Here is an 18,442-nt window from a genome sequence, read left to right on the forward strand (position 1 = left end):
GTATTCTGCTACATATTTTTGGTAAAAAAAAATCCCAATAAGCGTATATTGATTGGTTTGCACAAAAGTTATTGCGTCTACAAACTATGGGATAGATTTAGCGACTTATAGCGGGACTGCAACATTGCGGCGGACAAATCGGAAACTAAGTGACACTTTTGACACTTTTTTGGGGGACCAGTGACACTAATACAGTGATAAGTGCTAAAAATATTCACTGCCACTGTACTAATGACACTGGCTGGGAAGGGGTTAACATTAGAGGCGATTAAAGGGTTAAATGTGTTCCTAGGGAGCGCTTTCTAACAGTTTGGGGGATGCTTTTATTGTGGGAAGGCAGAGATCCTAGTTCCTGCCTACTGACAGAACAGCGATCTGCCTTGTTTACATAGGCAGACCACCATTCTGCCTCTCTCCAGAACGACCACTGTCCCCACTCATTGGCCCCCAGCTGTGTCCAATCCCAGCGAGAGAGGGTCACCGGCAGCGAGCGAGTGCGCCCCAGACCCGGAAGTGCATAATAATGTACCTGTACGTGATTTTGCACAGGAGAGCCACCTTCCTGTCATATATGTTCAGTATACGGTTGGCAAGCAACTAATTAATAAGCTGTCTTTGAGCTCCAGGTAAAGTATTAAAAACAAAAATGTAACATATTGCAGCTTAATAATTCCTAGATGTGGTGGCTGCATTTGTTTTTGTTTTTTTTGTCTTTCCCTTATTTTCTGCTGTGCACTGGTCCAAATCATTTGGCGGAGGGGGGATTATGGTGTGGGGTTGTTCTTCAGGGGTTTGGCTTGACTCCTTAGTTCCAGTGAAGGAAACTCTTAAGGCATCAAAACACCAACACGTTTTGGACACTTTTATGCTCCCAGCTTTGTGGGAACAGTTTGGGGATGGCCCCTTCCTGTTCCAACATGACTGCGCACCAGTGCACAAAGCAAGCTCCATAACGACCCCACACCATAATCCCCCCTCCACCAAATGAAGCAAGGTCCATAAACACATGGATGAGCAAGTTTGAGGCGGAGAAACTTGACTGGCCTGTACTGAGTCCTGACCTCAACCCTATGGAACACCCTTGGGATGATTTATAGCGGAGACTGCGAGCCAGGCCTTCTCATCCAACATCAGTGCCTGACCTCACAAAGTCACTTCTGCAAGAATGGTCAAATATTACCATTGACAGATTCCTAAACCTTGTGGACAGCCTTCCCAGAAGAGTTGAAGCTGTTATAGCTGCAAAGGGTGGGCCAACTCAATATTGAACCCTACGGACTAAGACTGGGATGCCATTAAATTTCATGTGGATGTAAAGGCAGGTGTCCCAATACTTTTGGTAATATAGTATATCTTCAGACCTCTCTCTTAGCATGCATGCAAGCAACATAAAAATTAATATCTGGTGATAACTCCACTATGAGGAGGATCTGTCACTGTTAAAATACCTTGATCATTAATCTGTTTGATAAAAGTTGTGACATTAGTAGAGCTCTCTTTTTTTCATTTGTCAGTCTATGGTGTGGTTTTGTACTTCCTCTTTGTTCCTCTGTTCGGTAATAACTTTATTTCTAACCTCCCTCATTCCTCCTAAGGGAACCAACTCCTCTGCCTGTCCACTCTGCCTCTGCACAGCATTCATTTAATTAATGAAGAAGCTGATGGGCAGCGAAGTATCAGAGTGATGAGAGAAGTTGTAAAAATGCCTCTTTCTGCACAGGCTATTTATATGTGATGTCTATAATTCTGTGACAGGTCCTCTTTACTACTGCATGGATCAATACACGTGGAATATATGAATAAAGCAGATGACAGCTCATGGACTGCGCTGTTTAAATATTACATCAATGCCTTTAATCTCCAGGAGCCATTTGGTTGGACTGACAGCTAGCATACAATAGATCAACATGCTTACTGACTCCATTGTGTTATAGGGATGTGCCTGCTGAGTGGATGTTATATTCTATAGACAGGTAAATGTAGAAATAGGTGGGTGTGTAATGGATACATACATTGATTATTGTAATATGGCTAGGACACCCTGGAATATAAAATATGACAGACAAAGCGTTGGTCATTGTGGATCAAAGCTGGCCTTACATGGATCAAATTCTGAATGAATTTTCTTTCGAAAATCTGACATTTTGTGCGTTTTGCGATGGTGTAACCATTGATTTTGAAATGCGACCAACCAAGCCTTCAGTTTCACCTAATGTTACTACAGAAAATACATTTCATGGCCGAGAATCTTCTGTTCTTTGCAGGTCACAGCTCATGCGCATTTCTTTTTCGATCATATTTCTCGCACGATTCTCCCATCGTTAATTATAAAATCATACATTTTTCCCACATATTTCCAACATGCCTGATCACTCAAATTCGATGGCCACATGAAAACCGGCCGTTGCTGCAGCCCACTAATAGTACGAAATTAAAAAAAAAAAATCTTAGTTACGATTTTCGCAAGAACATTCTTTCGGAATTCAACCCATGTATGGCCCGGCTTTAGAAAAACTGAAATCAGTTTATAAAAGTCTCAAAAATATTGGGTTTTCATATCTGATCATTTTGTTGAATATCAACAGTCATATCTTTTACCTCATTTTAAAGCATTTCAGTGAAATCTAAGCTCATTGTAACATATAAGTGGATGACCAAGGCAAAATGAGGCCTTTGTCTTGTATAATCAATTAAAGCTGAACTCCAACAAAACTTGAAAACTCGCCTATGCAGTGGGGTTTCCCCACACTTGAAAGGTTATCTGGTCGTTTAGGTCTAGGGTAAGGTCTCTCAACCTTTTTACCATGGAGGAACCCTTGGCAAAAATGTTGAGATCTCAGGGAACCCCTGAAATAATTTTAAGATCTACAGTTCACGGAACATCGGTGTGTCCCATGGAGCCCTGGTTAAAAAACCCTGGTCTAGGGACATAGAAAAGTAGATTTACTACTCAATCCTCCTTTTCTCTGCACTGCTAGACCAGTCCGCACAGCACCTTCTCCCCCATGCTCCAACGGTCTAAGGTCCTGACTTTTTCAGGGTCCATTTTCCAGCATTGGACATGAGGATGTCAAGGGACAGTTCACCACCAGAGCATGGGGAGCACCGTCTGTTGAAGAGCCAAAGGTATCAAATAAGTAAAAATACTTTTTGCAGCCACCTAAACAAGCAGCTAACTCTTGCAGTGCAGATGCAGCTCCACTGCAAGGGAGAATGTTTAGGCTTTCTGGAATTACGCTTTAAATGTAGTAAATGTACTCCTGGTCAAAGAGCAACACAGAAGTGCAAAATTCCTTATTCTGTGTATTAAGTAATAATAAAAACAACATGGCACCCCATCCGCTATGATATACCAGTGCAGAACAAGCTGTTATCTCCAAGGTTGAAGGACCACAAAAGTGTGGGCACCCCCCATTTTTTACAATTGTTTTTATAAACATTCATTCAAAGAATGGTTTATGGGGCCTATAACTTAAGAAGGAAATAATGTAAAACGAATTCTTGTTATTTCAGGATACAGCGGGACAGGAGAGATATCGCACTATTACAACAGCATATTACCGAGGAGCAATGGGGTTTATTTTAATGTATGACATCACCAATGAAGAATCATTCAATGCAGTACAGGACTGGTAGGTTTACCAAATCCATTTCTAAATGTATTTTTGGTTTCTGTTTTCGCATTCTGCTTGGCTTATACTCAATTCAAATCACCAACGGCTCAATTTATGAAGCTTTACAAGCATCTATATTTTCGCCATATGACTGTAAGTTTCAAATCTCATTGGACCCAGCTGAAAATAACTGTCACTTTTTTTGAAAGTAAGTTATCCTAATGTTTTAGCTTTATGAAATGAGCCTAAAGACCTTTTTCCTCTGACACTCTGAGGATTATTTATAAGACCTCCTTTCACACTGGGGCGGCGGGTCCGTTAGCGGTAAAGCAGCACTAGTTTTAGCGCCGCTTTACCATAATTTTAGCGCAAAGAAGGGGTTAAAAGCGCCTGTGTTGCGGTGCTTCGGAAGCTGTATACGTTCCTACACCGCCCCAAAGATGTTGCTTTCAGGACTTTTATTTCCCATTGGGCAAACACACCGCCCCAGTTTAAAAACACTCAAGCTTTCACACTGGGGAGGCATGAGAGGGGCTTTTCAGGCGCTTTACAGGCGCTATTTTTAATGCTAAAATGCCTGAAAAGCGCCTCAGTGTGAAAGGGGTCTAAAGGAATGTTTGTTGGCTAGTCTTTTCTAGTATTACTTAAAAGGGCGGCTTCACACTGCCCTGCTGCGCTTTGGGCAAGGCGCAGCCATCCTGTGGTGTTCGTGCAGGCAATAGATTTCAATTATGTCCTGTGGTTTTTGTGAGCTTTCAGAAGTGCACCAAATCCGTGGGTCATAATGCACAACTAACCTGCACGAAAACTGCAGGTGAGCAGAATTTTGCCACACAGCGGGGCCGTGTGACGCAACCCTACAGCAGCGAGCCACCTAACAGGTGAAATGGAAAAGCAGTGAAAGCGGATCTCCGTCCTAAAGGTTATCGTGTTGCTCTGCCTCCTCCCCACTCCCCCTCTTATAAGTGGACATTAAAACAAATGTCTTGTTTGTACTGCAAGGCAGCGGTTCTGCTTTTTTCACCTAGACAAGAATTGCTCCCCCCCCCCACCCAGCCCCCCCGTGTGTATGCAGATGTGTCAGAGGTTTTCCTGACCATCTGCGCATCCACAGGGTCTCCCACGCATGCGCAAAGATGACTATTAGGGAAAACCCAATCTATCTTTATGCATTCAGAGATGTGCCAAAGGGCTCTGCCAGGACCCAAAGGCTAAGCAATATTCCCAATGCACACCTTCCTTGAAATCGCTGAAGAGTAAATGGGTGCTGTCCGTCCACCGTTAAAAATTCCATGTTAAATTGTCCAACATTTTATTGAAGATCACACCAAAGCAGACGATAGCAACGTTTCAGAGCCACGCAAGGGGTCCTGCGTGGCTCTGAAACATTACTATATTCCGCTGTGATTGTTCAATAAAGCGTTGGACTCTTTTTAATGGAGTTCTCTTGTGTACTGGGGACATATTTCTTGCAATGGTCAAGCAGAAACCTTCAGCACATCTGTACATCTGCCAATATGCCGGTGCTGGGGGAGGGGCAGAGCCTAATGAGACGTGAATTGAAGGTCTGCTATAACTGGATTGTGTTGAATAGCAAATTTGTAAATAAAATAGCACAAAAACACTGACAAAGCAAGCTAGATCTGACAGTTCTGTGTAAAGGAAGAGGGATAATAAGTAATAACATTCACCGCTGTTGCAAAGGCAAACGATTCACATTTTTTCTTCTGTAATTCTAATTTCTCAGTTTTCTTGCAGTAAAAGTTGTCCTGCACCAGTGACTTCAAGAAGTACTTTGTGTAAAAATAGCTGTTTTGTCAAAAAAAAGCAGCAGCACAGAAAAAAAAAAAAATTGAAAAAATGACAACTTTTCCTTGTCAAAAGAAGTTTATTGAGTATACAATGTTATAAAGATACATAAAGTAAGTTTACAAGGATCTATAAAGTAAGCTCATTGTTTTACAGTAGGGTTTATATAGGTAAATATCATGAAATTTCAAATATTAAACATTGGGTTCACGTAAACCTAAATTAAAGATATATATCATTTCCTTAGTTACTTTTGTAGGTATTTAAATGATTTATACCTACTATACATATTGTTTACAAGTAGAGTGTATATAGGTCAAATAAATTCTGATAATGAGCTTTAATCGTAAGATGGAGAAAAGGAAAGAGAAAGAAGAAAAAGGGTTGAAAGGTAGAGGTATGGTCCACAAGGTTGTCCCGCTCGTCAGTTTATTATTCTTTTTAGTTCTCTTTGAAGCCTTAGAATGGGTGTCTCTGTAAGTCATTTAATCTGTTACCATGGCAACAGGACAGAGTCATTGAAGTTTGACAGGAACTGTTGTTTTATCCAAGGATGCCAAAGTTTTTCAAATTTTGGAATTTGATTTTGATCGATGGCTACCATCTTAGCATGGGACATTGTATTATTCATTCTGTGAATTGTTTCTGCTAGTACCAATGTAGGAGATTTCCATGCCTTGGCCACTGTTTGTTTTGCAGCCATTATTAGTTGGATCATGAGTTTGAATTGAGAGAGTGTTAACCATTCCGGTTTTAGATTAAGTGAAGTTAAATATGGATCTGGTTGTATTATTTTTTTAAATATTTTAGATGCAATCACGAAGACTTCCTTCCAGAAGGTTTGGATTACTGGGCACGTCCACCATATGTGTAAATATGTGCCTATTTCTGGGCATCCTCGAAAACAAAGAGCTGAGGTATTAGGTGAATATTTTGCCACTCTAGCGGGTACAAGGTACCAGCGAGTTAGGACTTTATAATTTGTCTCCAGTGCTAAGATGTTGGGTGAAGATGACTTAGATGTGAGCCATATGTTAGACCAGTCCGTGTCTTCTAAAGTTCGTCCCAGGTCCTCCTCCCACCTCTGAACGTAAGAGGGTCTATTAAGATTTGCTACTCCATATAATTGATTATAAAGTGCTGAAATTGTACCTTTAGCAAATGGATCTTTTGTACAGATTGATTCAAAAATGGATAATTGGGATAATGGTGTATCCCCCTTTAGGAATGGTGTATAGAAATTTTTGATTTGGAGATATCTAAATATCTCAGAGTTTGGTAGATCATATTTTTCTCTAAGCGATGGGAATGAAAGGAATGATTTAGATGCTATGAAGTCATTTAGTGTCTGAATGCCTGATGTCGTCCAAGCTTTAAAAGAATTTGGGTAGATCCATGCCGGATAAAAGGCCGGATTTCTGATAAAAGAAAGGAGAGGATTGTGTGGAGATTGTAACTGATATTTGGTTTTTAGTTTATCCCAGAGAGATAAGAAGTGTTTAGTTATGGGATTATGAATTTTAAAGCGGTCTTTAGGATCAAGCCATAATAAATTTGATATTAATAGAGGGTCATTTTCTGAAGCCTCTATAAATACCCATAATGGGATTTCCTGTTTTGCATGGTATTTGGACAGACTGGCCAAATGTGCCGCTCTGTAGTAGTTAGTAAAATTAGGGTATCCCAGGCCTCCTTTATTTTTGGGAAGATGTAGTGTGTGTATAGGTATACGTGGTTTAGAAGAGCCCCATATAAACGAAGTTGCTCTTTTTTGTACTATTCTCAAAAAATAGGAAGGAATTGGAATAGGGAGGACTCTGAATAGATAAAGCAATTTGGGTAGAATAGTCATTTTGATTGCATTAATCTTCCCTATCCAGGATAAAGGAAGTTGCGACCATTGTTTTATTAGATTTGTGATCTGTCTTAATACAGGAGGATAATTGGTTGAGAATAAGTCAGAATGAGAGGCTGTTAAATGAATTCCAAGATATGGGATTGATTTTTCTGCCCATGTGAATGGGAGTGCAGCCCTAGCCGGGATCAATTCCATGTTTGTGAGTGAAATATTAAGCACTAGGCATTTCTTAGGATTAATTATAAGGCCGGATAGGGCTGCAAATCCATCAAGAGCTGGTATTAAGTTAGGACCAGAGACCTGTGGTGATGATAGAAAAAGTAATATATCGTCTGCAAATATACATAATTTGTGTGTAATACCTCCTACTTCAATGCCAGTTATAGTTTGGTTTGTTCTGATATATTGGACCATGGGTTCGAGTATAAGGGCAAATAATAAGGGAGATAATGGGCAACCCTGTCGGGTACCTCTTTCGATATTAAAGGCTTCAGATTTGTATCCAGCATATTTTATATAGGCTTTGGGTTTATTATATAATGCTTTGATCCATGTTAAAAAGTGGGGTCCAAAACCCCATTTTTGTAATGAATATTGTATATATTGCCAGGATACTGTGTCAAATTCCCTCTTAATATCGAGAGATAGAAAACATAAAGGGATTTTCCGTTTTTTAGCAATATGTGCCAATAACACTGCCCTGCGTATATTATCGCCTGCCTGTCTATTTGGCATGAAGCCTACTTGATCTCTATGTATTAATTTTCCTATAATGCTATTGAGGCGTTTTGCTATTATTTTTGCTAATAATTTAATATCGAGGTTTAACAGAGAGATAGGCCGACAATTCACACAGGAAGTATCATCAGAAAGGGGTTTTGGGATCATACAAACAATTGCCATTAGTGTTTCTTGCCGAAAAGAATGTCCATCTAGAAGTTTGTTAAAAGTTTCAGTGAGAATGGGAGAGAGTATTTCTGAGAATGTTTTATAGTATAAAGCCGAGTAGCCGTCTGGGCCTGGTCTTTTGTTAAGTTTTAGGTCTTTTATGGCGTTAGCAACTTCATCTATAGTTATAGGCTCATCCAAACTGCTTTTTTGATTCTGAGATAACTCAGGTAAGGTTATTTTTGAGAAAAAGGATTCAGCCTCTGTAGGATTAAATTCATTGTTTGTCTTGTATAAAGTTGCGAGATGTGAGTGAAATTTATGGACTATTTTAACTGGATTACAAGTGTAAACATTTTTTGATAATTTCAAACGTATTGGTTTGAAAGATTTGTTAGTTGAATTTAATGCCCGAGCCAAATATGTACCTGGTTTGTTTGTATTCATGTAGAAATTGTGTTTGGAGCGTTTGAGGGATTTATCAACTGACTCAGTGAGAAATAGATCGTATTCCAATCTAGATTTTTCCAGATGAGATTTTGTACTCTGAGATGGATTATTTTGAAATGATATGTAGGCTGCATTAAAATTGAGTTCTAGTTTTTTTGCTAGATTTTTGCGTTCCAGTTTAAATAGTGCCATTTGTCTTTGTATTGTACCACGCAAGACAGGCTTATGAGCTTCCCACAGTGTTATTGGGGAGATGTCTGTTGTATTATTAATTGATATGTATCCCTTTAAAGCTTGTTCAATGGCCATCTGATGTAGTGGGTGTTTGAGCATTATGTCCGGTAAGTACCACGTTGGGTCATGCGCTTTTGGTATGGCTGAGGCTATAGTAGTGTATACTGCATTATGGTCAGACCACGGAATCGGAATTATATCTGATGCAATAATTTCTGGTATCATTCCTATAAATGACAACTTTTCATGTCCCCACACACATTTTTCCAAACCAAACAAGTACAAATAAAGGAACTAGCGTGGACTCAAAAATCTTCCGATTTTTTGCTGTGCCTAGCTTTATTTTTGAGGAGGAAATAAAAGAGCTATTTTTACACAAAGTACTTTTTGAATTCCTTGGCGAGGGACACCTTTTGCTGCAATATGTTCTGGTTAACCCTGTGGATGCTGGAAGGTTGGTGACAACAGTACAAGGCACTTTAATGCAGTGGTCATCAACCCTGTCCTCAGGGCCCACTAACAGGCCAGGTTTTATGTATTACCTTGGGGAGATGTAGACTAGAATACTGCAATCACTGAGCAGCAAATGATATCACCTGTGATGTATTTCAGTTATCTTGCAAACCTGGCCTGTTAGTGGGCCCTGAGGACAGGAGTTGATGACCACTGCTTTAATGAGACTGCTGTGCACTCTGCAATTCAGTGACGCTGTTGGTGTCTTCTGTCATAAACCCTTCTCTTTGGCTGGGAGGTCTTCATGGGTAATTTAAAGCCAAAGGGAGTAGGAAGTAGTTAATTTTTCCTGCTTTATTCAATAGACACTTATTGAAATAGCTATCACTAGCCGGAAGCTAATGTTATTTTAAGATACAATAGCCCGTTCGAGGATCTTTTGTGAGTTGATTTTATCATAACAGCCTTAACAATATGCTGACAGTATTATGATAGCACCAGTAATAGCAGAACGCCACCCCGTACAGAGCAGGCTAAATAAAGCGTGTACACCTTTGTGAACGGAGTTATCAGCAGTTTAAAGTGTGATATCCAGAAAATAAGAACTGAAAAAGAAAATCATCTGTATGAACTGAGTCTAGTGACTCATAGCCTTGTGTAAGCAACCCAAAGCCAGGAGCTATGGAAAATGAATAATATAGTGTACGTAGACATCTTTTACCCTTCTAAATATATTTGATGGTTACTTGGTTATTTGATGGTTATTTGATGGAAAAAGCCAAATGATGCTTTAAAACACAAAGCTGCATGAGTTGGTATCATTGTCTCATGTTAGCTTTTGCATTAACCGGTTCAGGACCTCGGGTGTACCAGGCATGTCTGAGGTGCTCTGTTGATCTTTTTAAGAGTGAACCTGGCCCTGTTCCAGATTTCTCTGATGCCCTGTACACACGACCGGTTTTGCCTTTGGAATAAACTCCGAAGGTTTCTCCGATGGAACTCTGACGGAATTCCATTCAAGTCTTGCCTACACGCGGTCAAACCAAAGCCCGACCAAAGTCCCACCGTCCAGAACGCAGTGACGTGCAGCACGTACGACAGGACTAGAAAAAGGAAGTTCAATAGCCAGTAGTCAATAGCTTCCGTCTCGTACTTGCTTCAGAGCATGCGTAGTTTTTGGTCCGCCGGAACAGCATACAGATGAGCAGTTTTCCCGTTAGGAATTGGTTCTGTCGGAAATATTTAGAACATGTTCTATTTCTAGGTCCGTCAGAATTTTCGGGAAAAAAAAGCCCGATGAGGCATACACACGATTGGAATAGACGATGAAAAGCTTCCGTTGGACATTCCGCTCGTGTGTACGTGGCTTTAGACTGCCAAGGTCCACGTCTGACTTACAGGAATGCTGAATTTATGATAAAATGAAGCCTGCAAATGTTGTCTGCAAGCTTCATTTATAAATACACTGTAATAAAAGTAAACAGGGTCACTTTTCCAGCGCTTAGGTATAAAATTAAGCCCGATTAAGCTAAGCAACTGCTATATTAATACAAGACATTATAAAGGGTGAGCAAAAAAGATCTAATAGATAGACCTTCAAGCTTAAGCAGCGCTAAAACATTTAAAAACAATGAATCAATCAATGGTGATGTGAATCCACGTGAGAGATCGTTCGGAATATTTGTGTGACAGTTCATATAGAAAACATCAGCTGTTTTAGGAGGAGTTGCACTCACCGAATTCCCAATTAACAAGCGCCTTTGCATACATTATGCCTTTACGATCGCTGCCTGAAGGACATCTGCCCGGATTTCCAATAACGGTCAACCAAATGATATCAGACGTTCTAGTCCTATGATTTGCTCAGTTTAAGCAAGCCAAAACCTTTTAATCAGCTCGGGCATAAGGAAGGAAAAGAATCCTCATAGTGTGAAACTGTAAAACTTTTATTCATAAAAAAACCCTTCCCTTATGCCAATACACTTACAAACATAATATCAAAAGTGTTCAGTATAAAATATTGCACTGTGTAATCAGTTCCGATACTGTCATCGCCTCTCGTGGAGATATGATCGTCCGTGGTGGTTCCCGGGAGGAGATCGGAGCCAGTGACAGATTCAGCAAGCCTCGTGGTCACACCTAGACGCGTTTCGTCATTCTGTCTTTGTCACTAGGCATGGCCTACATGGCACGGACTTGCAACTTTATAGCCTACCAATATTGAACATTAACCCCTTCTACACATCAGTGCAGGATCCCCAGTGGTTCCCAACACGAAACGATCAGACTCATACTGCACAGCCCTATTGGTGATCTCCCCCAAGGGTCCAAAAGGCATTTCCGCAATCTGTGGGGATCGTGGCTACAAGAACCCGCAGATCAACATGTCAGTGCTTGTTCAGAAGGAAGCCTTTGTCACCACTTACCCCCAGAATTACTAAAATGAGATCCATGCCCGTACATATGAAAGGCTCCACATATTAATTTGTGATTAATTAATATAATGTATTTCGTAGACTTTAAACAACAATAAAAACTTTGTGTGTTAGAGGACATCTACGCAATAAGAAACTCTATCAATTAACATATATCTGTTCGATAATGTAAGCAATTAATTAATCGATGACCTTTAATGGCTTTAATTACCGTATTTATCGGCGTATAACACGCACAGGTGTATAACACGCACATTAATTTTAGGAGGGAAGTTTTAGGAAAAAATTAAATTTTAAATAAGGAACTTTGAAGCAAAATAACGGTCAGTGCCCATCTGCAGTCTCACCATTGCCATCAATACAGCCTGATCAATGCCCATCTGCAGCCTCACCATTGCCACCAATGTAGCCTCATCAATGCCCATATGCAGCCTCACAAGTGCCATTAATGCAACCTCATCAGTCCACATCAATGCAGCAGCCTCACCATTGCCATCAGTGCAGCAGCCTCACCATTGCCATCAGTGCAGCAGCCTCACCACTGCCATCAGTGCAGCCTGATCGATGCCCATCTGCAGCCTAGAGGGGCGGCCCAGGTGACGGGACCTCCTTTTACAGAGGCCGCCAAGTAAACAGGAGATTCTCACTGTATGTAATCTGACAGCGCTCGTCGAGGCATCTAAAGTTGAAGTATCGGCGTATAACACGCACGTGCTATTTGCACCCAATTTTTAGGGTGAAAAAGTGAGTGTTATACGCCAATAAATACAGTATATAATGTTCGCAGAATGAATAATGTATATTGGTGAAAATAACCCAAATCAGTGTATATTATTTAGTCTGTAGGAGAGTTAGAGAGTCCACAAGCTATGGTATACAGGCATACCCCATGGGGTTTATTTACTAAAGCTAGAAAGTGCAAAATCAGGCTCACTTCTGCATAGAAACCAATAAGCTTCCAGGTTTTATTACCAAAGCTTAATTGAGCAAGCTGTGGTTAGAAGCTCATTGGTTTCTATGCAGAAGTGAGCCTGATTTTGCACTTACTAGCTTTAGTAAATAAACCCCATTGTGTACTTAAAAGTGGGGTATGCCTGTATATAGATGAAAATTGATCATTCCTGATGTACTAATGGCCTATTTGATTTCTGGCCCGAAAATGCCAAAACAGTACAATTATCTCCAAATGACCCCTTTTTGGAAAGTAGACATTATAAAGTATTTATTAAGAGGCATGGCGAGGTTTTTGAAGATGTAATTTTTTTTCCACAATTTTTTGGAAAATTAAGAAATTAAAAAAAAAGCTTTTTACATACTGTCACCAGTGCAGTACAGCGTCATCATATAACTGGCGTGGCATTGATCAGGGACACTGACTGGTGACAGTGTGTAAAAAAAAAAAAAAGTTAATAAGATGTTTGTAATTTTTTTATTACATTTTTTTTCTTCTTTAACAATTTTTTTTACATACTGTGACCAGAGCAATACCGTCTGTGCTACCATAGTAACACTGTACTACTCTGGAGAGGTGATCGTGATTTTTTTTTTTTTTTTTTACACACTATGATTACTTATGTCAGTGAATATCATGGTTGTAAACAACTTTTTTTTACTAAATAAAATAGATTCAGTGTGTATTGTTCTGATTAGCTGCGATTGACCACAGCTAGTCACATGGTACAGATGGCTGTGATTGGCTCTGTCTATACTAGGCTTGTGCACAGCGGAAAATTTTGTTTCGTTTTCGTTTTCATTAGTAAAATACATCACTTTGTTCTGTTACATTAATTTGTTCTCAGATAATTTGTTATTTCTGTCAAGTATAGGTATTCGTTATAACGAATCAATTCGTTTTATTGTTTATTTGTTTCATTTTAGGATAATAAGTTATTTATGTATATATATTTGTAAATAACGAATTATAATTAGAAAGTCGTATGTTTATGGAATCCATTAACACACACAATGACAATCTCTCTTCTGCTGCTTCTCAAAACTCATCTCTTCTGCTCAAATGCAATACAACACCCTTCTCAAGAATGCACTTTGCCAGTGGTTGTGCTGTGTCACTGCTGCTGGTACCAGGATGAACCTGATGTTTAGAGTTTAAATTCATTAACCACTTAAGGACTGCTCACCGCATATATATATACTGTGGCAGGGCGGCTCTATTATGTCAAACAAGGTACCTGTATGCTGTTTTATGCAATAGATAGTGTGGGTGCACCGCAAGTGTGTTGCCACAATGTCGCAGTCCTGCCAAAAATCGCTGATCACCGCCATTACCAGTAAAAACAATTAAAAAAATGTACCAAAAATATGTAGAAGAATACATATTGGCCCAAATTGATGAAGAAATTAGTTTTTTTACATTTTTTTTTTGGATACGTATTATAGCAGAAATTAAAAAATACTGTTTTTTTTTCACAATTGTGGGTCTTTTGTTTATAGCGCAAAAAATAAAAACCACAGAGGTGATCAAATACCATCAAAAGAAAGCTCTAATTGTGGGAAAATAAGGACATCAATCTTATTTGGGTACAGTGTCGGATGGCCACGCAATTGTCAGTTAAAATAACACAGTGCCGTATCGTAAAAAATGTCCTGGTCATTAAGGGGGTAAATCCCACCGGGGCTGAAGTGGTTAACACACAATGATAATATCTCTTCTGCTGCTGCTCAAAACTCGTTATGAGCAACAGCAATTTGCCAGTATTAGTAATACAACCTCTGGTACAAAATGAATCAGCTTATTGGGCTGTAAGATTTACTCCGAGTTAACCTGCTGTTTCACTAGACCTTTACTGAATTAACGAATCAATGCAAATTAGTTTGTTTTTTTCATTATAATTTCTTTCGTATTTGTTGAAACTCTTTATTTGTTTCTTCGGACATTCGGATGCATCCGAATGTCTGAAAGATGCAAAATTCAGCCGAATTTTGATTTGTTACGAAACTGATTGCACATGTCTAGTCTATACCATATGATCACTGTGACCAATCACAGAGATCAACACAATAGTACACAATGGCTGGCATGGATCAAAGCCATTTATTGTATACAATGGTCATGTGATCTGCTGTGATTGGTCACAGCGATCACATGGTACCGGCAGCGGGCTGGCACACTGATCTGTCATCCGCTGTGTCTGGTGGACAGGGGTGCGATCCAAGGAGGACTTCATATGATGTCCTCTCCGAATAATAGGCCTCCCACTTGGCTGTCATTTTACAATAGGCAGGAAGTAAAGCAATTAAAAGGAGAAGTACAGGATGTAACAAAAAAAAAAAAAATTAACATGTATGCTCACCTATGTGGCTGCAGCATCGGTATGATGCCACTGCTGTCCCCTGTCAGCAATCACATGACTGCTGATTGCTCAGTTCTTGGTCTTCACTGAGCATTGTCAGTCAGCGGCTCTCTGTTCTGTCCCTCCAGTGCTCAGTGGAGTGTTGGGCTGTGGAGGAGGCGGGAGCAGCTGGTATAGGCTCTCAACAGTGCATCGAGAGGGTGAGCCAGCTGCCAGTCAGGCACCTGGGTGGATCCCAACATTATCCTCAGGACACATGCAGAGACTGGAGCAGCTCTGTGAAGTGCAGACAGCGGGCTTTAGCTAGTCACAGGAGTGTAGAAATAAATTCACTCCTATGTTTCAGAAGAGAAGCATGGCCAAAAAAGCTTTTTGTTGTTTTCATTTCAAAATAACAAATGCTAATTTATTTCCAAATAACATTGCTATGTCTTGTGCCAGTAATTTAGAGTATCATTATAAACAGCACAAATTATACAATACAATTTACCTTTTTATATACAGGCATATTTCTTTGTTTTTGTTTTGTTACACAATTTTGTCTTTAGATTGCAGTGAAAATAAAATAAATTGCCAAAAGAATTATGTGTGTGTCACCCTGTTATCTTAACCACTTGCCGCCAAATCATGTACATGGTACGTCATTTTACTTCAAGTGAGTGTACTGGGTTGATGGCATTAGGGCCGTCTTTAATATTGATTGGGCCCTGGGCAAAGATTTTATTGGGGCCCCCCCAGCTAGACTCAAAATGAGTTTACTGCAGCAGATCAGGCAACGATTGTGATTGGCTGCCAGAGATTACAACACATCATTACAGCTCACAGATTAGTTTCTAGAGGTTACAGAACATCATTACTGCTCACTAATTGGATTCTAGAGGTTACTGAAAATCATTATTGCTCACTGATTAGTTACTACACATCATAACCTCTCAGTGCAAATTGCGGGTGTGGCCAAACTGCACTAGCATTGAGGGGTGCACTATGTACAGAGTGCAGGGTTGGGGGCGCGCTTTGTGCAGAGTGCAGGGGTGAGGTGGGTGCAGAGTGGAGGGGTGAGGTGGGTGCAGAGTGCAGGGGTGAGGTGGGTGCAGAGTGCAGGGGTGAGGTGAGTGCAGAGTGCAGGGGTGAGGTGGGTGCAGAGTGCAGGGGTGAGGTGGGTGCAGAGTGCAGTGTGAGGTGGGTGCAGAGTGAGGTGGGTGCAGAGTGCAGTGTGAGGTGGGTGCAGAGTGAGGTGGGTGCAGAGTGCAGTGTGAGGTGGGTGCAGAGTGAGGTGGGTGCAGAGTGCAGTGTGAGGTGGGTGCAGTGTGAGGTGGGTGCAGAGTGCAGGAATAAGGTGGGTGCAGGGGTGAGGTAGGTGCAGAGTGCAAGGGTGATGTGGGTGCAGAGTGCAGAGTGAGGTGGGTGCAGAGTGCAGGGGTGAGGTGGGTTCAGACTGAGGTGGGTGCAGAGTGAAGGACTGAGGTGGGTGAAGAGTGCAGGGGTGAGGTGGGTGCAAAGTGCAGGACTGAGGTGGGTGCAGAGTGTAGGGGTTAGGTGGATGCAGAGTGCATGGGTAAGGTGGGTGCAGAATGCAGGGGTGAGTTGGGTGCAGAGGGAGGTGGGTGCAGAATGCAGAGTGAGATGAGTGCAGAGTGAGGTGGGTGCAGAGTGCAGGGGTGAGGTGGATGCAGAGTGCAGGGGTGAGGTGGGTGCAGAATGCAGGGGTAAGGTGGGTGCAGAATGCAGGGGTAAGGTGGGTGCAGAGTGAGGTGGGTGCAGAGTGCAGTGTGAGGTGGGTGCAGAGTGAGGTGGGTGCAGAGTGCAGTGTGAGGTGGGTGCAGAGTGAGGTGGGTGCAGAGTGCAGTGTGAGGTGGGTGCAGAGTGCAGTGTGAGGTGGGTGCAGAGTGCAGTGTGAGGTGGGTGCAGAGTGAGGTGGGTGCAGAGTGCAAGGGTGAGGTGGATGCAGAGTGCAGGGGTGAGGTGGGTGCAGAATGCAGGGGTAAGGTGGGTGCAGAATGCAGGGGTAAGGTGGGTGCAGAGTGAGGTGGGTGCAGAGTGCAGTGTGAGGTGGGTGCAGAGTGAGGTGGGTGCAGAGTGCAGTGTGAGGTGGGTGCAGAGTGAGGTGGGTGCAGAGTGCAGTGTGAGGTGGGTGCAGAGTGCAGTGTGAGGTGGGTGCAGAGTGAGGTGGGTGCAGAGTGCAGTGTGAGGTGGGTGCAGAGTGCAGTGTGAGGTGGGTGCAGTGTGAGGTGGGTGCAGAGTGCAGTGTGAGGTGGGTGCAGAGTGAGGTGGGTGCAGAGTGCAGTGTGAGGTGGGTGCAGAGTGAGGTAGGTGCAGAGTGCAGTGTGAGGTGGGTGCAGAGTGCAGTGTGAGGTGGGTGCAGAGTGAGGTGGGTGCAGAGTGAGGTGGGTGCAGAGTGCAGTGTGAGGTGGGTGCAGTGTGAGGTGGGTGCAGGGGTGAGGTGGGTGTAGAGTGCAGTGTGAGGTGGGTGCAGAGTGCAGTGTGAGGTGGGTGCAGAGTGCAGTGTGAGGTGGGTGCAGGGGTGAGGTGGGTGCAGAGTGCAGTGTGAGGTGGGTGCAGAGTGCAGTGTGAGGTGGGTGCAGAGTGAGGTGGGTGCAGAGTGCAGTGTGAAGTGGGTGCAGAGTGAGGTGGGTGCAGAGTGCAGTGTGAGGTGGGTGCAGTGTGAGGTGGGTGCAGGGGTGAGGTGGGTGCAGAGTGCAGTGTGAGGTGGGTGCAGAGTGCAGTGTGAGGTGGGTGCAGAGTGAGGTGGGTGCAGAGTGCAGTGTGAGGTTGGTGCAGTGTGAGGTTGGTGCAGAGTGAGGTGGGTGCAGAGTGAGGTGGGTGCAGAGTGAGGTGGGTGCAGAGTGAGGTGAGTGCAGAGTGATGTGGGTGCAGAGTGCAGTGTGAGGTGGGTGCAGAGTGCAGTGTGAGGTGGGTGCAGAGTGAGGTGGGTGCAGAGTGCAGTGTGAGGTGGGTGCAGAGTGAGGTGGGTGCAGAGTGCAGTGTGAGGTGGGTGCAGAGTGCAGTGTGAGGTGGGTGCAGAGTGCAGTGTGAGGTGGGTGCAGTGTGAGGTGGGTGCAGGGGTGAGGTGGGTGCAGAGTGCAGTGTGAGGTGGGTGCAGAGTGCAGTGTGAGGTGGGTGCCGAGTGCAGTGTGAGGTGGGTGCAGAGTGAGGTGGGTGCAGAGTGCAGTGTGAGGTGGGTGCAGAGTGAGGTGGGTGCAGAGTGCAGTGTGAGGTGGGTGCAGAGTGAGGTGGGTGCAGAGTGCAGTGTGAGGTGGGTGCAGAGTGAGGTGGGTGCAGAGTGAGGTGGGTGCAGAGTGCAGTGTGAGGTGGGTGCAGTGTGAGGTGGGTGCAGGGGTGAGGTGGGTGCAGAGTGCAGTGTGAGGTGGGTGCAGAGTGAGGTGGGTGCAG

General features: G+C 42.7%; 1 protein-coding gene across 2 annotated transcripts in view; it reads left to right on the top strand.

Annotated features, from left to right (window-relative positions):
* Window positions 1-18,442, top strand: part of RAB3C (RAB3C, member RAS oncogene family) — a 269,987-nt gene that overhangs the window by 206,894 nt on the left and 44,651 nt on the right. For both annotated transcript variants that reach the window (XM_073623073.1, XM_073623065.1), the window contains exon 3: window positions 3,514-3,632. In XM_073623073.1, the coding sequence (XP_073479174.1) occupies window positions 3,514-3,632 (119 nt within the window). The remainder of the gene's footprint in view (window positions 1-3,513; window positions 3,633-18,442) is intronic.

Source organism: Aquarana catesbeiana, linkage group LG01 (assembly GCF_042186555.1).
Source record: "Aquarana catesbeiana isolate 2022-GZ linkage group LG01, ASM4218655v1, whole genome shotgun sequence".
NCBI classification, from domain to species: Eukaryota; Metazoa; Chordata; class Amphibia; order Anura; family Ranidae; genus Aquarana; species Aquarana catesbeiana.